We start from the raw sequence: 21,273 nt of genomic DNA, 5'->3' as shown, positions 1-21,273 counted from the left end.
TATAAGCTTCAAATAGGTCTCAGGTTGGTTCCAGGCTATTTCTAAATTTCTAAGTTGTATGCGAGTTAAGAGCTAGTTTTTTTCATTTTTCTTAAATTTCAGAGCCACTAAATGCTATGGGTGTTAATATGAAAACATCATATTTTATTATAAAAAAAATTGGTTACAATACCCACTAACATATAAAATATTGACCTAAAAAAAAATTAAGGACACAAAATGTTTCATTTGGTTAGGTTAGCCTGGTATGAAAATGTTAACTTAGGTCATTAAGCAGAAATAAAAGTGCCGTAAAACAAACAAACCCAGGCAAAGTGAGGCTGGCCTAGTTCAGAAGAAATCAACAAAGTTTTGCTTTGTATTACCCCAGGGAAGGAAGGTAAATTATGCCCAGAAGTCTTATAATATTGCTTTCTTGTTCGTTAGATTATCAACCTTAGGGTCTTCCATTAAATTTTGATTGGTTGGTTCATTTATTTGAGATTCGAAACGTTTCTACCACTAGATGTAATCTACAGATGGGGTAATTTTGAGTATCACCAATGGGGATGTACATCAATTTATCAGCCATTGTCTTATCCTTTTAGATTTCTTGTATTACCCACCTATCTTAGCCAACTTTAAATGTAAGAGTTAACCTATCTATCTGTGGCCTTTTATCTCAGCATGGTAGTACAAAAATTAAAGTAAAAGAATAGAGGGGGCACGAGCTATAATATATAAAACTCTACCCACGGAATGGGGACCCTGTGCCGACTTTTAATTGGTTTAAATATCAGCCTATAGCGTTGGAAATAATAACACAACAAAGTCGCTACAAAAGAGCAGAAAACAATTTGCTAAAAGTCAAAAAGGGTCCCTCAAACTTGGGCCAGTTAGTTGTCTGGGGTTATACATCTATACTTATACATTTATTGTGCATAGGTATACAATTCTTAAAAATAAAGCAACTCTACAAGACAAACATACTAGGTAGTGTCACGTAATCTAGAAATTAAATTATTCCGAATATTACAACCAAACTGTAAGTAAAAATGATAAAAATTTACAAGTCATTAAGCAAATGGACAATTAACCCTAGTTTCAATCAAATTGGACAATTCTATCATGTTTGAAATAGTTATTACTGGCGTAAAAAGCCTAATAATAAAAAGCTTTAGAAAGTTATATTTGGCTACATTTGCTTTCTGCTTTTCTAAAATCTAAAAAAAATCTTAAAAGCTATGCTACTTATGAAAAATATATTTCTTGCAATACATGTAGCTACCTACCTCAACTAAAATCATAAGTATTAACCTACCTATCTAGCTGGTAGGGTATGGAATGGCTTAGTGTTTGCAATAATGACTAAAAGAATTGGATCAAACTGCAGATAAAGAACTAGAAATAGAAGGAAAGTTATCAAATATGAGATGAGCAACTTTTTTTTATCTGCAAATCCTTTCAATTGGACGAGGTATTGGCCCAAATAATTTTTTCATGGTGCTGATTTTCTTAAGATTATTTGAGTTCTGTTTAAATAAATCATAGACGACTCCAATAGTTATAAAAGCATTAAAAATCAATTTAAATAAAAAAATGAAAATAAAACAAAGGAACTACCTAAGCAGTTTCAAAAACATTATATAAAAAAGGTAGGATGTTTGTCTGCCACGGAGTTCAGAAATATCTCACGAACCGCTTATCCTGTATAGCTTTCATAAGTAAAGCTTTTATAAAGGTCCCAAGAAAAATAACAAAATTATCCTATCTATAGATACATTTAGTGGTTGAAACGTTTTAACACTAAAATTAATGAACCAACCAATCAAAGTTCAACAAAAGTCCCTAAAGCTGTTAAGAAAACGTTATTACAAAACATTGGGGACTAGTGTAATTAATAGCCCAATGTCCCCTGCAAAATAATGCTTTTTTTCAGCAAAGAGAAAGGGAAACCAAAGAATAGGATTTTGTTGAGAAGTGCTAAAGTCTAGATATACAAACTTGGAGCAAACAAATCATCAGGGTGACAAATTCTGTAAGTGTGTGTGTGTGTGTGAGGGTGAATGTGCGTGTAGGTAGGGTGTTTGGGTATGAAGAAAGGTTTACTAAAAGTGTGTTTGTTAGTTTTAAGACCAAGCTGACCAAAATTGATAATATATTTGCCTATAAGTTGAAAAATTATTATTTCTGTATGAGTGGTTTAAACGTTTGAACACTCAACTTAATGAACCAACCAATCAGAATAAGAAAACGTTATTATAAAACTTTGGGGATTAGAGTAATAAACTGCCCATTTTCCCCTCTCTCCGCTGTTTAGCCTAATACTATACTATGTATGGCAGATGTCCTATCTTAATCTCCTGAATGCAACATCAATTAAAGGAATCAGATCGCTAACCACTATAATCCATATGACTTAATTAAGTGTTAGTTTCATGAAGTTAACTCAAAGAGTTTACCTACTTAGCATTATATTATTTTAGGGCATTATTGTATTTTTAATAAGGGGGGGGGGGGGGGTTAATGCAACCATCTCGTAATAAATGTATAAATGGTACTTAAAATTCGAATTTCGATCTGAAAATTTGCATTAGTAATCCTTGGTAGGTCTATTTTCCTAAATCGAACAAAAAGTTGGAAAAGTAATTTCTGACGGCTGGCGGCTCAGCCTAGCCGTTTAGTCATTTTTTGGCATTTTTTCAAGGCAAATCATCACGAAACCTATCTACACATAATATTCTAATAGGTAGTAAAGAAAAATAGCAAACTCGCGACATAGCTCAACACGTAGCGCATTTACTCGTCATCGGGTAGTTATTAGGTTCGAAAATGGTTCCTACTACTGCTATGTTAGGTGTACAACATAAATAGTTAGAGTAATGAAAATGCCTTGGCCGATAAACAGGCGAACTCATTACTATGCACAGCTCGGACTTCTCAGACAAAGGTCGTGCAATCAAAGTGCTAATATCCTTGGACATTAGTGTATCCCATCTCATTACACGCGGATGATGCTTTGGATTCTCTCGATAATCACTCAAAAATCGAAGGAATATCCCACCCTTGTGAGGTAGGGGGTAGGTAATAAAAAAGAATAATAGTAGTCAGTCTAAGTTATATCTAATGGCAGGCATAAAGTTATGTTTGCAAAGTGCTTTGCATGAAGGCTCCTTTAAATAAGGAAAAAACATTTTGCCTCATATTTTTATTTAAGTAGATACATAAGTAGGTAACAAGATTAACTAATATTACCTTAGATGTTTGCCCTTTTCCTAAGTTGTGTGTTGTGGTGTGTGCATTGGTGTGTAAAGTACAGTTTAGTTAGATGACAATGTGTGGTAAGAGAGAAGCTGCGTAGACAATAGGCTTAACAATCTTATAAAAAGACAATTATTCGGATGGACGGTCATGCGGACATAATAATTTATAAGCTATTATTCGATAAATTGTGCTTTTAATATCAACTTGTGATTATTATTAAAGTATTTTAAAAATCCTCGAAACCAAATAAATTTCAAGGTATCTGGCTTGTATAAGAATTGCATGATGGCGCCCAAAGTTTGTGGAATAAACCAACCACTGGAAAAGAATTATGCATGTAGGGCTTGCATTAGAGTTAACTTAGAAGAGTAATCATAGTAACTTTGAATCTATCTATATATTTTTTAGGTGGCCTTCAATAATTGTTTTACAATGTGTTAGGGTTGTCGGTACTTTTTTTTTTGGGAGGTGGGGGGGGGGGATTTATTTACATTTAACCCCCTTTGTTATTAGACTATATCTTAACCTATCCAAATTTAACAAATCTTATTCTATATCCACACTTAATATGCATGTACAGCTAGATCATATAAACAGCTTCAAATCTATGTCTCAATTTTTTGAGAAGCTTGGAATAAATCAAAGTTAGAGTCTAGTTCTTTTGGAAGGTATTTAACCCTTTTGGGAACCTCCATCCCCCTAGTTTTTTCATTCTAGAACAAAAATTGGCAAGACGGATCTAGTATTGTTTTGTCTATTGTTCATACTGACATCTAAATATTCAGATCTTGTTCAAGTCTTAAAGTTATACAACTTTTATATATCAATCCATTCATATTATAAAGTGTGAGTGTGAGTGTGTGTGTGCGTGTTTGTGTTTGTGTGTGTGTGTGCGTAATAGATCTAAAATTAGCTCTGAAATGATAATTTTAGTAGTAATGCTATATTACAATGATTCAATTTATTCAAGGGAGAGAGGGGGACATTGGATTAAAATTATACTTGTGTCCAAAGATTTATAAACACGTTATTTAATGTTTAAAACTTTTTGGGACTTGTGAATTATGATTAGGGGGTACATTGCAGTGTCCAAACTTTTAACCTTAAAAATTGGGTTATTTTGTATGGAGATATACATCAATTTATCATCCATTGTCTTATCCCTGAAGAACCATGCAGTCTGTCCGTTCATGACGGATGGTACCTACAGAATATTTTTTAATCAATAGGTATTAGAATCGTCAGATGGAATTCAAACCTAACATGCACTAAGCTCATATTAAACAATTTTATTTTAAATTGGTAATTCCTAGGATAATTAGAATACCAAGAGTGTGGTATTTCTACGCCTAATCACCTCGTCAAGTATATTTTTTATCATTTCGTATTCGTAATACATTATAATTAAATGAAACTTTTGGTAATTAAAACTAATGATCAAGACTTGGAACTAATGGTAAGTGAACAAAGAGTATTGAAAACAACATCCATAAGTAGATAAGCTTACAATATAAATAAATAAACAATTTAATAAAACAACGTCTTCTTCATATGGAATTTTAAATATCTATCAATAATGACAGCCGAGAAAAATGAAAATCACATTTCTTCCTTGACATAGCTAACAAATAGGTGAATATTTGAAACAATTGAGTAGCTTTGCTTTTAAAAAGACTACCTAAATATAAATAGAACTTGCTAGACAATTACAAAACTGTTAGATAATCATTCCTAATTAAAAACTTAGCTAATTAAACAATTAAAGGCGGACAATCTCAATTTCAATTAACATAAAAAAGTAAACTAATAAAAGTAGGTACAAAAATCTTAAATATTAGGTACTTTATACTTACATACATCACGTAGATTTTCTCACTATCTCTAATTAAAAATCCAACTTTGCCAAAAGCCTCCTTAGTAAATCATTTGGCGGCTACCCTCAAAATTCCTAGCGGTACATAGAAAACCTGGTCCTTTATTTTTTAAAAATAAATTGAAATTATAAGTATGGTGTAATTTTTCAATATATTTCAGTTTATTTTTAGGTTCCGTTAGGTTGGGTACAGAGTAGCCCCACAGAGTCAGGGCACAGAAGGTATAAGCCCCACAGGGTAACAGACCCCCTAAATTTATTGGGCATTTAAAAAATCTCCCCTTTTTTCATATCATTTGAAAATGAAGGAGGGGTATCTCTGTCCTACTCTCTATGCATTTTGTGGTAAAGCTCGAAATATTCTATATCTTACCTGGGCTTGTAAGGCCACACCAGCCACCAGGACCCAGTTCAACCAAACCATTCTTGATCTGCAATTTGTCAATGTTAAATGGGCCAACCCTTTAGGTAGGTACAAGGAGGGATGGGACATTGGGCTGTTTATCACACTAGTTCCCAAAGTCTTGACTGTGTAGGTAGATAAGTGGGAATGCCTTGACCCATAAACAGGCGCAACTCATTACCATGCACAGTTAGGACTTCTCAGACACAGGTCGTTCAATCAAATGATTGGTTGTCTGGTACTTAATCTATATCCCTGGGTGTCAGAGCATTCCATTACACGCGGATTCTTTAGATACATCGAGGCAATTTGTGTAATAAACTGAGTATATAATCTTTAGGTAAACTTGTTGACTTAAAAACTTCGCAGAGATTTTATATACCCTAATCATAAAGTAGCTGCGCTACTAAATACCATGATTTTATTTTTGCCCAATCTCCTTTTTCCTTATACAAAGAAGGCGTTTAGTAAAAAGTTTGATATTTTAATATTATACCTATGTGAAACAGAGTTTAATAAGATTAAATATTAATAAACAAAGTTTTAGAGAATTTATTTTAAACTTTGTTTAACAACAGCTCTCTTCAGATGCGTAAGAAAAGAGAAGAACAGCAACGAAACAAGGAAAAATCTGATTCATAAACGTACAGCATAATGAACAAGAAAGAACAAATATTGGAAAACAATTTAGGACTAGGTATAACACTAGATATTTATCGCATCGTATTATAGACAGCTTTCCGCGGATATTCAAATGAAAGATTAAAAGCTTAAAACTGAAATTAATTTTAGAATTTTTATTTTGATATTCGTGGATAATTGTTTGTAATACGATGCTAGCACTACATGATTTTTCGGTAAGGCTGAGAACCGGTTCTAATCCAGCGGATATTAATAGGTTTCGAAGCCATACCGAAAAGAAGAATATTTCAGATTTTACTTTTCCTGTTGTAGTTTTGGCTACGGTGTTCTCAAGTATAGGGATGAAGTACAATCATGGTGTAAGCTTTGCCCCCTGACACAAGATGGTTAATTCAGCATGATATAAGCAATCCCAATCGTAGCTTACTCATTAATGCCCTTGGCCTAAGCATGGCAGGTGTCCTATAAATTCCTACAATGTTGTCATCCTATGTATAGAACTTTTATGGAACTGCTTACGCAGTTGAGTGGATAATTGGTAAGAATGCAAGGTTTTATATTAATCCAAAGAGTAACAGTATTCGAGTTTTAGCGGGACACCTGTCATACTCAAGCCACGCAGGGGCCGTTAATTCCATTTGAAATTGCATAATATTGATATTTGAAGAGGGTATAATTTGATTTGTGATGTTGATTTTTCAGAATTCTGGTCCCATGTACCGGAGGATAGGGTTAGGGAATTAAAAGCAAGCTAAGGTTAGGTTTGCGACTTAAACATTATGAGATCATTCTACAAAAGTAAAAATTTTTAAAACAATATACCTATACAATTTTTCTCTTTAATATTTCTCTATGAAAAATACCAGGAGATTTTATATATTACCCAGAGAGTTTTCAAACTTTTAATTTTCATAATTTCATCAAAACATTACCTAAATACACAAAATTATTTAAATATTATTTACAGGAAAAGAATATGTAGTAAAATAATGTAATAATATTAAAGTACCTATTTGTTTAAGCTTAAAAAAATTACATTTATAAACTTTCCACTGAAAAGGACAACATAATCATTTCACTTCGAAGATCTTGTAGGTATCATAAAAAATCTTCCTTTTTTTATAATACGAGGAAGAAAAACAACTTTATTACCTAATAAATTAATTAAGGTTAGGTTAGGTTAAGAAAGTACCGCATCGATTGGTCATAGGACAATTATAGCCCATATCCCAGAAAAGGAAGGGGGGGGGGGATGTTCAATAATATGTTTGAATGAAACACCAAATTAAATCTCTAAAATGAAACTAAAGTAGCTAGGTACAGAAAAAGTCACTAAATACAAGTGATGCAAAAATTTGAAGAACACCATTTAACATTAATAGAAGCATCAAATATTAAGACATACTCTATATAGTTTTTATGATATCATACAATGATACAGTACAAAATAAAACAGGAAAAAAACAGAATAATTTCAGCTTTCACAGGGATGGAGGATACCTTACCTTACCTCGTAAGGGCGGGATTCTCCTTCGATTTCAAAGTGCTCATCTAAAGAATCCAGAAAATCATCCGCATGTAATGGGATGCGATACCAAGCATATTAAGTTAAGTACCATCCAACAGACAACCATTTCTTTGATTGTTCTAACTCTTTGCTTGTAGCTTGTAGGTCCCAACTGGGTATGGCAATTAGTTGCGCCTGTTTTGGGCCAAGGAATTCTCCATTCTCTAACTATTAATGTCGCGCACCCAACATAGCAGCAGCAGAGGGAACCATTTTTAACGTCTTTAGTTCTGACGCGATGTAAAGCTGAGATTCAAACATTTCACTTCATTAATTTATTAAAAAGGTGTTAAATAATACATGGAAAATCTTAAAAACTAATAGCTCAATTTGTGTAGGTAGGTATGACTTTACAATGGTACCTATGTTTGTATTGGTAGAAAAGTTTTGACACTGCTAGTTTGTATCAACTAGGTGACTGCAAGTTTGTATCAACTAGGTGTAAGCAAGTTTGTATCAACTAGGTGACTGCAAGTTTGTATCAACTAGGTGTAAGCAAGTTTGTATCAACTAGGTGTAAGCAAGTTTGTATCAACTAGGTGTAAGCAAGTTTGTATCAACTAGGTGTAAGCAAGTTTGTATCAACTAGGTGTAAGCAAGTTTGTATCAACTAGGTGACTGCAAGTTTGTATCAACTAGGTGTAAGCAAGTTTGTATCAACTAGGTGTAAGCAAGTTTGTATCAACTAGGTGTAAGCAAGTTTGTATCAACTAGGTGTAAGCAAGTTTGTATCAACTAGGTGACTGCAAGTTTGTATCAACTAGGTGTAAGCAAGTTTGTATCAACTAGGTGTAAGCAAGTTTTATCAACTAGGTGTAAGCAAGTTTGTATCAACTAGGTGACTGCAAGTTTGTATCAACTAGGTGACTGCAAGTTTGTATCAACTAGGTGTAAGCAAGTTTGTATCAACTAGGTGTAAGCAAGTTTGTATCAACTAGGTGTAAGCAAGTTTGTATCAACTAGGTAACTGCAAGTTTGTATCAACTAGGTGTAAGCAAGTTTGTATCAACTAGGTGTAAGCAAGTTTGTATCAACTAGGTGTAAGCAAGTTTGTATCAACTAGGTGTAAGCAAGTTTGTATCAACTAGGTGACTGCAAGTTTGTATCAACTAGGTGTAAGCAAGTTTGTATCAACTAGGTGTAAGCAAGTTTGTATCAACTAGGTGTAAGCAAGTTTGTATCAACTAGGTGTAAGCAAGTTTGTATCAACTAGGTGTAAGCAAGTTTGTATCAACTAGGTGTAAGCAAGTTTGTATCAACTAGGTGACTGCAAGTTTGTATCAACTAGGTGTAAGCAAGTTTGTATCAACTAGGTGTAAGCAAGTTTGTATCAACTAGGTGTAAGCAAGTTTGTATCAACTAGGTGTAAGCAAGTTTGTATCAACTAGGTGACTGCAAGTTTGTATCAACTAGGTGTAAGCAAGTTTGTATCAACTAGGTGTAAGCAAGTTTGTATCAACTAGGTGACTGCAAGTTTGTATCAACTAGGTGTAAGCAAGTTTGTATCAACTAGGTGTAAGCAAGTTTGTATCAACTAGGTGTAAGCAAGTTTGTATCAACTAGGTGTAAGCAAGTTTGTATCAACTAGGTGACTGCAAGTTTGTATCAACTAGGTGTAAGCAAGTTTGTATCAACTAGGTGTAAGCAAGTTTTATCAACTAGGTGTAAGCAAGTTTGTATCAACTAGGTGACTGCAAGTTTGTATCAACTAGGTGACTGCAAGTTTGTATCAACTAGGTGTAAGCAAGTTTGTATCAACTAGGTGTAAGCAAGTTTGTATCAACTAGGTGTAAGCAAGTTTGTATCAACTAGGTGTAAGCAAGTTTGTATCAACTAGGTAACTGCAAGTTTGTATCAACTAGGTGTAAGCAAGTTTGATAATTTACACAGCGTTTTTAAGTTAGAAAACAAGTGTTTAAATTTTGAGTACCAATATAATTTAAATTACATTGTCCTCAAAACTTCTTATACACTCCATGTAGTAAAAGAAGTTACACGTAATCATTTTGATAAAAATAACAAGTGAACTGAACTGACGAAAATAAGTTGAATGAAGCTAAAACAAGGATTAATGTTTCAATAACTAGCGCAACAACATGTTTGAAGAATGACAACAGTTAAGAATTTTAGCCGATTTTGGGACAATAAATCATTTGTAAAGAATAAGATAGAAAATAGTTTTTTAGCCGGGCTAACAAAACTGATAGGTACTAGTTTTATGATTTTTTTATTTTATTATTCGTAGAAAATTGTCTGTAATACGTTGCTAAACATGATTTTTCAGTGTAAATGAGAACCTGTTTTAATCCAGCGGATATTAATCGGTTTGAAGCGATACTGGAAAAGTTCTTATTTCTGTAATTGCTAAAGTTAGGTAATATCTGAAAAGTTATCCTAAACCAAAACAAGTAAAAATCTAAGGGTTCGTTGTCTTGTGGGTAGCGACTCATTTTTTTTATGCAAGTTAAACAAGTTGAGAGTAATTTGGAAGAAAAATGCAAATAAGATATATCAACTAACGGCGACGCCCATAGAAAGCTCTAGGGGCAATTAATGTGGGTGAAAATTTCCCCTAAAATAGTTTTAAAATTTCCCGGTGCCAAAGGCAACCAAATCGGTTAACGGTTAGCGAGATCCTCTGGTGTACACAAAAAAGCTCACTACTTTGTATAATAGGATTAAGATACATTGATATAAGACTTGAAGAATAACTTGACACATAAAATAATCATCTTGAAAAGGTGTTTCTTCTGTTAAATCTTTTGTGACAAAATTTTTTTTATCCATATATAATAAAGCAGAAGAATCTCTGTCTTTATGTAGTCCGTCTGTCTGTACAGTAGGATCTCGCTAACTGCTAAACCAATATGGTTCTTCTATGCTATATAAATCCTCATAGGTCCTGGGAAGTTTATAACCACCTCAAGTGCCCCTGGAGGCCTCCAGGGCCGTAGCCACTAGTACTTTATTTAATTTGTTTGTTGGTTATACATTCTCCTGATATTCAATAGAAGAAATGTTATGTAAAATGCAGGAATCTAAAGGGATAAGACAATGGCCGATGAATTGATGATACACAAAGTTACCCCTTGTAGGACTTACAATTAATGGTTGAAACGTTTGGAAATCCAACTTAATTACCTAATTCCTCAAAGTTGTTGATGACAACAAATATGGAAACGTTATTTTAAAAACTTTGGGGACTAGTAGAATAAACAGCCTATTGTCCCCTTCCTTTTCGACACTAAAAATAGATAAATAAAAGAGATAGAATTATAATATTTACATATTAATTCACTTTTAATTTAATGTAAACGTTAAATAACGGTTCACAATTCTTCAATTGATGGTAAAATGGTTTTCTATTTGTGAAATGTTGTCTGCTAGAGATTGGGATGGTACACGTAATCTACTCTCCAGATATCAGCTGTTCAAATCAAAACAAATATGCTCTATGCAACATATAACATAGAGCGACAATTACAATGATTAGCAGCAGGGATCTAAAGGGATAAGACAATGGCTGATAAAATTAATGTACATCCCTATTGAGGGTAAACGAAATTACCCCTTCTCTAGATTAAAATTAGTAGTTAAAACGTTTGAACACTAATTTAAATGAATCAACTCACCAAGATTCTGCTACCAAAGTTGTTAGGCCAACGATAAAAAATTCTAAAACTTTGGGGACTGTGTAATAATCATCCCATTGTCCCCTCTTTCTCTGGATTAGTAGAGCATCTAAAGTTTAACAGCAGGGACTTTCTAAAAAAAAATTAAGTAATTTATAATTATTACAATTGGGGGTGTACATTGCTTTATATTTCATTGGCTTATCCTGTAAAGAGGCAAATTAATTTATAATAGCGATCTATAGGTATTTTGTCTAAGTGCGTCAAACCATATTTGACCAATGGCGTGATAGTACCTACATATGGTTGGACCAATCAGAGTCAAGAATACAGACGAGTAGGATTATTACGCTAGAATACGCACACACACAAGAATGAAAATCCCACAACCAGCGACAATGAAGTCCAAAATAAGCGGAGCGTTATCAATCAAAAGGCATTTTTAATAGCAAAGCTACTCTATAATCCACAGTATTGTTAAGATAACAGATTTAAAATAAAATTAACATATAACTTGTGGCATACCATTTTAATACCTTTACAGATAACCCAACTTTGGGCACCACAAGTATATGCAGTATTAATAAAAAATTTGTTATCTTAAGAGAAAAAAGAGGGGAATAATAGAATAATGGTAGAACCCAAAATGTACCCAAAAATGTATAATGCATCTTTAATCTCTTAAAATTTAAGACTGTTCACATGAAAGGGTAAACTTTTATTAACTTTTAAACAACACTTTAAAGGAAGCCTGCAAGAAATAACACACTTTAACTGCTGAAAGACTGCCACAAGAAGACCCAATACCCCAAATTTAAAGCCTTAAGCTTCAATAACAAAAAAAATCTAGGCATTTCAAAATAGCATTTTATGTAAAATGGAACTTTTGAAAGATTTCCAATGCTCATAAAAGAAAATACAATATTAAATTACGTCGCCTAGACACAAAGTTATAACCTTATCTTTGTCAGAAACTTAGATTGCCTGTAACCGATTACATTTTTACAATAAAAACACCACATTTCATAGTCAAAATCTATGAAAAAAATTCGATTTAAATTGCATTTTAAACGAAAATCATAGCGGAAACAAAGGGGTAAACTAATACAAGCTTAGCTGTGATTGGTTGTTAAGCTGATTCAGCCTTCTGATTGGCTACAGTACATTCGGTACAATGCAAGTAAAACTTATTTTTTTTAATGATTTTGACTATAAAAATGGGTATTTTTATTGTAAAAATATAATTAGTTACTGGAAACCTAAATTTATGACAAAAATAAGCTTATAATTTAGTTTCTAGGCCACGTAGTTTAATTTCAAAGTTTTCAACATGAGCATTGCAATTCTTTCAAAATTTACATTGTACATAAAATGTCATTTTAAAATGCCTAGAACTTTTGTGTTATAGAAGCTGAAGGCTTTAAATTTGGGGTACACTATTAAAAATAATTTTTTTATTTAGTATCAATTGATACTCTGGAGAGTATTGGACCCGTAAGAACGCTACAACTATATAATTAATATATAGCACTATGTAATACTATATAACACAATAATTATTACTATACAGAACCCATACATTTTTTTAGTATCGATTGATACGCTCTAGGGTACTATAGAATAAGCTGTAGAAAAGTTTATAAAAATAGTAATATTTTATACGTTGTAGGGTATCGGAAAATACGCTGTAGAAATGTTTCTTGATTTAGTACTATTTCATACGCTGTAGGGTATCAGACAATACGCAAGAGAATGGTTTATTAAAATAGTAACTATTCATACGTTCTAGGGTACGAATCTGTACTGTAAAGAATAATTGAAACAGACACCATTCGTGCACACCTCTCATGGAAGTGTTTTGTGCTTGGTCGTTTTAGACAGAGATGAAATGTTACTATTTATGCTCAGAATTATAATTTTGTTTTTTGTAATTATGACTGACCATAGTTTTTATTTTTAAGGATAATGTTTAGTCCTAAACATCTTTAAAGTAATTTTTTTACTAAATTTACATTTAAATTAATGTTTTATGGCTCTGCTTGGTATGTTTGTTGATATAACAAAATGTATATGTACATATAATAATCATATATTATAAACTGATCTTTCATACAAAGTAAAACAGTTTCATACTCTACAAAGTATCAAGAATTATGATAGAGGGTAACAACAATTGCGAAGGAGGGTAATGAAAAATTACTTCTACTGTACTGAATTTTATTCCCAAGAGCGTATTGGATAATACTCTACAGACAAATACATTATTTAGCACTACATGTTACTTCACAGAACATTACCTAATACTTAAACACAGCATTGAAAACATCCTTGTATCGTAATGAGGTTTTTTTCCTAGTACGTACGGATTGATACTATACATTAATGTGAAGAATATATAGTATTACCTGATGCTAAAAAAAAAAATTATTTTTAACAGTGTACTTGCTCTACTTGTGGCAGTCTTTCAGCAGTTAAAGCGTGGTATTTCTTGCAGGCTTCCTTTAACATAATTTCATACTACTATTTGGACTTTATTTTTTACGACTGAGCCAACCCTCTGGGTGTCAGAAATAATAGATATAAAAACATTAAATGCTACTCAAAAGAAAATTCATTTGTTTATTTTTTTGAGACAATACTTATTCCCAAAGCCCTCTTTCGAGGACCTTGGTATGCATATTTATTAAAAAACTATTGAAAATATAATTTGATGTGTTAGCACCGGAGCTCGCAAAGAACTGCTACTTCTTCCAAACGGTGATTGTGTTGAGGGGCACCCCTGCCCTGTGTGTGTAGGAGTGGTAAAGGTTGGTGTTGAGGTAGACACTCTGCACAGTGTATATAAGAGAGGGGGGGGGGGGCATAGATTGTTACAAAAACTAGCATAGATTTTCCACAAAACTACAGTATAGTAGAGTACAGTAATTCTAAATGTTTAAAGTATGGTTTTATGTTGTTACAATAGCATAATATGGTAGATATATGTTTTGAGGATGTAACAGTATGTACGCCAGTCCGTAAAAATTGGGGTCTCGGCGAGAATGTGTTTTTTTTCTTCAAATATAGCTCTGAATAGCTTTTTGCTAAATATAGCTCTGATCAATCATAATTTTAGTCAGTGGTGTGCGAAGCACTTTGTCTAGGGGGGGGGGGGGGCATTTTGAAGATTTTGTAAAATTTTGCCCCCCCCTAAATCAAAGTGCCCCGGGGGGGCACTTTGCTTTAGGGGGGGGGGGGCATTTTGATTATATATACTAATTTTAAATAAGGGCGTTTTAAGGGGTGGGATTATTTGATTATGGGCCTTCTAGTCCTTATCCCTTCTTCCCCATCCCTATTTCCTATTTATATCCCCCATCTCTTCCCCCTCTCTTCTCCCCCATCCCTTCTCCCCACCCTGCAATGACCGAAGGGAAGGGAGCTAGAAAGCATCTTCAAAAAGAAACAGAAGATAATTTAACCTTCCACCCCCCCCCCCCCCACCACAAAACATTTTTTATGGGAGGAAGGGGATGTTATAAAATCTCAGCAGGAAGGATGAATAACTCCATTAAAAAAATTTTTTGGGGGGGAGATAAAAACACTCATTTTGGAAATAATTTACCAAAAATAAACCTAATATGCAGAACTGATTTTAAATATTTCTTTATTGTATGACAACAAGGATGACAACATCTATAAGTAGCAAAGCACAAAAAATCATTAATAAGAATATAGACAAGAAGATTTAAAGAGCATTAGTTTAAATGAATATATATTTTAGGTAGAAAAAGTCACAAATCCTTTTTCTTGTATGTTGTGTGATGACAGTCAAAGTAAATTACATACTAGATGCTCGGAACAACGAGAGATTTTATTTTTTTGATATTATAATCCACAAAAAAATTTATTGTGCTATAAAATCCAAAGATATAAAGAACTTTGTAAAAAAAAAAAAAAATACTTGTCCTTTCATCTACAGATATGAAAATCTCTTAGAAATATGGAAAACTTTGGGGTATAGTCTCTTTTGTGGCAACGCCTCTTAAGGGGCATTTTGTCGTATTTTCATAGTAGCTTTTAATAGTTTATTATAGGTTAAGTTAGGTTAGGTGATTTTCCTGCAGGGTTAGGCAATTGGCCCCACAGGGGCTATAAATAGGGGAAAAGCTACTGTGAAAATATGAAGAAATTAAGAGGCAATGTCACGAAAGGGACTATACCCGAAATTTGATTTTGATACCCTTAGCTACAAAAATTTTGTGAATTGGACCAAACAATGGGGAAATTGTGAAAGATACAAAATTGCCAAAAACGTCCTAAAAAGCAGTCCGACCTCCAGAAATTTCTAATATTTAATTATACTCCATAATGTTGGGAGTGTTAACATTAAGTTTTAGCCTTCTATCTTTAATTGCAGATAAAGAAAATTACATTTCCCCATTAGCATTACAAACTGACAGCCATAGTTATTATAGAGAAGATAAAAAGTTATATCAACATATCCTACCCTCTTCAAATGGCAATTTAACAATATGTCAATTTTTCATGAAGTGGTGTTTCCAAGGATTTATTAGGGCAGTGTGCAAAGCGCACCGAAAAATATTTATTTCCTCTTTGAACTAAAATCAATTAACTACAACAAGAGTGACGTATTTTAACAAGTTAGGAATATAAGTGTAGTTAGTTTTAAGGCTCTTTAATGAAAATTGCCATAAAAAAAACATGTCTTTTTTGTAAGGGTATGTACACAAAAAAATTATAAACTTATCCTGAACATCATATGACATCATATATAGTTATTAATTTAGACAGACATACAATGTTGAAAAAAAGGCTTAGATAAATATCAACGCTGTTTCATTTTTATTTAAATAACCTTTTAATTAAATATTTGATTTTTACAAATGTTTTTATACAATGTGATAAAAAGCAGAAACCAATTGGAAGGGCACGAAGCGCAAATTTTTTTCTTCAAATATGCAGGGAGGAGGGAAGGTGTTTTGGGCTATTTATTACACTAGTCCCTAATATTTCATATAAACATTTTCTTATTCGTAGCTCAACATCTTTTGGGACTTAAATGGAATATTGATTGGTTGGTTAATTAAGTTGAGTTTCCATACGTTTCATCCACTAATTGTAATCTATATAAGGGGTAATTTTGTGTATCATCATTGGGGATGTACAAAATTTCTTTGGTAAAAAGTTTATATTATACTAAAAAAGATACTTCCTATTAAGGTTAAATGAATAGTAACTGTCTGTTTGGCAGAGTATTTCTTGATCTTTTTTTTGGGAAATTGGGAGAGTTTTGCTTTTTGTAGGGTAGGGGGCAAAAAGGGGCATTTTGGTTTACCAGGGGGGGGCAAAACGGGGCATTTTTCAACATTTAGGGGGGGGGGGGCAGGGGGGGGCGGTCGCTAGGGGGGGGCAGGGGGGGGGCGTTTTGGTCGCTAGGGGGGGGCGATTGCCCCAAATGCCCCCTTCGGTTCGCACGCCACTGATTTTAGTGCTTTACCTATATTCCTTCAATATCAATTTTCATCTAACCTACCCTTCCCATGGTCCCAGCTTATTTAAATTATTGAAAAAATCACTTCCAGCTTATATACAGTAAATTTTTTTTAAATCTACGTGAAAAACGGCAAAGATGCGCTAATTTCTTAGACACATCTATATTCATATACAGTTTGACAGATTATTCCACAATTTTCAGGAAAGCTTTAATCTTTTAGACCGAAATCAAATGTTTATGATTTAAATTTTAAGTTAATTATAGAAAACCTTTTCTTTAAAAAAATCCTATTTTTTAGAATCATTTTATATTACAGACGGACTTTTAGTGTCTCATATGGTAGAAAAAACAAGTGTTGGTAGAAAGATACAATTTTTCATATAAATTTAGAGAGAAGAAACAGATATCTTAAAACCCACTCTATAATTCACTGTCATCTTATTGATTTAAATTTGAAAAGAAATGGTGATTATTCTTACCATGATTAGTAAAGTTTTCAAAGTATAACATTTTAAGGTATATCTCAAGTTATCTGCATTATTACAATGAATTTAAGTTGTGATATAACTAAAGCTTTACCACATGTATTTAACTGTTGTTTTTTCTTTTTCAAAAGCTTTGCTTTCAATGATTTTTAAACGTGTTGATTTTTTACTTTTTTAACAACAAACTTGAATGTGATCTAATTATCCGATTGACCTGATTTTTGGTATACTGATTCCTGAGACAACAAAGTACAATATTGTAATCAACTCTATAATCAAGTCCTAAAAATGTAAGCATGTCCATTAACATTATCTTGTATCAAGCCGTGTTTCAACAAATTTACTTACAATTTTGCTTCGACTAATATATATATATATTATGGTTATTGTCATCCTTGTTTTCCGTATTTTTGTATGGACATAAAAAAGTGCAATATTATTAGCAATATAAAAGTTACTCTACAACCATTGACCCTAATACCCAGGGATGTGCAGTTTTCTACCATTTTTAAAGCAAGGTTTTTCTATAATAAGAGTCGGTCCATTCGTCTGTAACTGGTGGCTCTTTTTGAGACATGTTAGAATTGTCCTATCAATTTCAAACTTGGCATTGTGATTCCTACAATCGTTAGGTACAATCTAGAAAGCATAGCAACTCTATATTGTTTACAGAAAGTTGGCAAGTCCATTTAAAACATACCTACTGATTTTTAACTTCTTTTGACAACAACTTTTTGTATGATACAATTATCCTATTCATCTGATTTTTGGAATAATGATTCCTAGAACAACTAGTTACAATATTATATGCTTATGCAAGGCATCTCTAAAATCAAATTTTAAATAAAAGTATGTTCTTTTATTGTATTTCTGTATTATTAATGCAATTTTGAAACAAATCTGTGTAGATTCAGAATTTTGTTCAGACTTAAAAATTAACATTCTGCTTAAGTTCTGTCACTCTGCAAGAGTTATTGTTTGTTTGGCCTTCCTTCTAATTGTAGAACCTCATCCTTGTTGTAAATGCAGCTTTAGTATAATTATCTGTAATTTATTTCAGTCTCCACATCGTAATGAATTCAATTGATAGTAAAGCAATCTGTTTTATTTATTTAGTCCCAATTATTAAAGTTGCTGCAGTTTTAAAATAAAAATATATAAAAACATAAAGTTGATAACTAGACTAGATAAGTTTGTAGACTAAAACATATAATAATTCTTAGAGTATCTATTTTACAAAGACAAAAAATTTATAACATTAAAGCCAAGCATCCAGATAATTATAGATGTCTTTCCAGTCGTTCAAGTGATATTAAGTAACAGAAATATATTCATGATGAGCTCCAAGTTTAGGGCTGTTAAACCCTGTTTAATTCCTGTCTAGGAAATGAAAAACTTTTAATTGGACCTGTTCTAACCCTGCATCTCAGATAAGCTATATGTTCAAAACTTGGACATTCCAAAATAAAAACTGTTTAAACAATGTTTCAACAAAACATTAAATTTACAGAACAAAATAATACAGCATATGGTCATAACACAATAAAATGATGTGAATAGAAATTTACAAAATTACAAAAGCATATAAAATCCTGAAAGTACAGGTAAAGGTGTAAAATAGGTCAGATGGCGAATTAAATAGTAGCCAAGAAAAGGTAACAAGGAATAAATAAAATTACCCATCTGTATATTAAAATCATTCATTAAAACGTTGGAACACTGCTAAATTAAATCAACCACTTTGGAATATTTGGGGGAAGGAATGCCAAGTCCAACCCCTTGCTCGTGGTATTGAGACCCCTAAGATTGTAACTTCTAAGAAGTTATTTTAAAATATAACAAATTAGAAATGATTCCAGTTGAAAAAAGTTTTAATACCTCTTAAGAAATATATCCTTAATAAATAGGATTTTAAATAAATTTCAAATTTGCTGACGTTCATGTAATTTAATGCCTAAGGTGTTCAAATTAAAATTTAGAATTAAAAATAATGAATAAGAATTTAGGGAAAAATAAAAATAAAAAGCTACAACAAGCTACAGCAACCAATATCAGAATAACTAAAGACTTTGTTAGTAAGAAAAAGAAATTTTCTCCAATACTATAAATTATGCATTGTGTAAGAGAGAAAAGATTCAGTCTTTTGATCTGAAACCAGCAAATATTATACAATAAATTGTTTAAAGTACATACATACATATAACAATATAAATACATCACAAAGGACAAAGGGGTAAGTATAAATATCTTGTAAAGCATAATGTTCAAACCATAAACAAATTGGAATTTTTACTTGTCAAAAATTGATAGGAGTAGGGCTCAATATACAATAAGAGATATAAGTTTTCCGGAATTTTAATCTAGGGAGTAGATTTGAAATCTGCATCAAATTTTAAGGATTTTTTATTCGTTTTTTGTAAAATTCTTTATCTAAAAGCGAAAATACATTTTAAGTTAATTAATTTTGACCAATAGGATAGGTGGATTTTAAACTACCTGCGCTCTAATAGGTTGAATGATGTACGACATCCAATCAGAGCGCAGATTTTTTAAATCCACCAACCACAGATGCCAAAATTAATTAACTTAATTTGTATTTCCGCTTTTAGATAAAGAATTATACAAAAAACGAATTTTATAAAAAATCCTTAAAATTTGATGCAGATTTCAAATCTACTCCCTACATTACAATTCCGGAAAACTTATATCTCTTAATATACAACCATCTTGAAATGGCAAGTAGAGTCTGAATTTTGTTATGAAATTTGGCATAGGTAAGTAATCCTCTAAGTAGATATTTTTCTATCAAGACGAATAAAAAGTTGAAAAAGTATTTGATTCAGTGAAAATAAACCTAACAAGGATTACTTATGTCAAAGTTCATAACGAAATAAAAGTTTAATTTAAAATCACATTTACTTATCTATTGAAATCCTTTTACAGTACACTGTAAAAGTATTTTAACATTTCTCACAAAATAAATAATGCATTCTTCTATTTAATATTTCACAGGGATCTAAAGGGATAAGACAATGGCCGATAAAATACATCCCCAATGATGATTCACAAATCAAACCTTTCTGTAGATTAAAATTTTTGGTTGAAATGTTTGAACACTTAACTTAATGAACGAACCAATCAAACTTCACTGAAGCCCCCAAAGTAGTTAAGTTTACGAATAAGAAAACGGTATTATAAAACTTTGTAAACTAGTGTAAATTTAACAGCCCATTGTCCCGCTCTTTCTCTCTGGTTATTTAAGTTATTTATACTTAACATACAATTATTGTGAATAGTATGACATTTTTGTGTACTTTTCTGACATTGCAATTGAATGAAAAACTTTAAAAAATACATTTATCAAGATTCAACCAGTTTATCAAATACTTTTTCTATAAATTATTTTTAACAGTTTGAATCATTTTAAAAGGTTTTCTAGATTAATAGAAAAAAAATAACAAAGTATGAAAAGAATTGTCTTAGAATTAATGATAATATAAGGGAGGAAGGAGGTAACCAATTATTCAGGTCCCCAAAGGTTTATAAAAACGGTCTCTTATACATTGGCTTAAAAACTTTTATTAGATCTTGAATAGGTTTCACAAATGATTCTAATTTTATTAATCACTAGCGGCTACGCCCAGAGGCCTCTAGTGGCACTTTAAATGTTTTTTTTTATTTCAAATATCTAATTTGAGAAATAATTTGTCTATGTTGCGTTCAAGTCTCTACGCAAAACCAAGTGTTTTTTTTAAATTTCGATTTTTGTGATTTCTCTTGGAAGGGTGGCAGTAGCCTCCCACAAAATAGTTATAAACCTTCCCGGGACTTAATAGCAGCTACCCTGTTAAGAAGAACCCGATCGGTTCAGCGATAAGCGAGATCCTTTGGTACAAACATACAAACACACAGAAATCCTGTTGCTTTATTA

General features: G+C 32.2%; 2 protein-coding genes across 3 annotated transcripts in view; one reads left to right on the top strand and one right to left on the bottom strand.

Annotated features, from left to right (window-relative positions):
- Nucleotides 1-21,273, top strand: part of LOC145324830 (nucleoporin NUP35-like) — a 327,729-nt gene that overhangs the window by 189,251 nt on the left and 117,205 nt on the right. The window lies entirely within an intron of this gene.
- The window catches only part of LOC145324821 (uncharacterized), a 105,772-nt gene that overhangs the window by 33,558 nt on the left and 50,941 nt on the right, over nucleotides 1-21,273 (bottom strand). For both annotated transcript variants that reach the window (XM_080167497.1, XM_080167496.1), the window contains exon 2: nucleotides 5,490-5,549. In XM_080167497.1, the coding sequence (XP_080023623.1) occupies nucleotides 5,490-5,540 (51 nt within the window). In that variant the 5' untranslated portion in view covers nucleotides 5,541-5,549. The remainder of the gene's footprint in view (nucleotides 1-5,489; nucleotides 5,550-21,273) is intronic.

The sequence above is a fragment of the Acartia tonsa genome, chromosome 7, assembly GCF_053477335.1.
Source record: "Acartia tonsa isolate MP-2025a chromosome 7, ASM5347733v1, whole genome shotgun sequence".
Taxonomy (NCBI): Eukaryota; Metazoa; Arthropoda; class Copepoda; order Calanoida; family Acartiidae; genus Acartia; species Acartia tonsa.
This window is presented reverse-complemented; position numbering and strand designations above follow the sequence as displayed.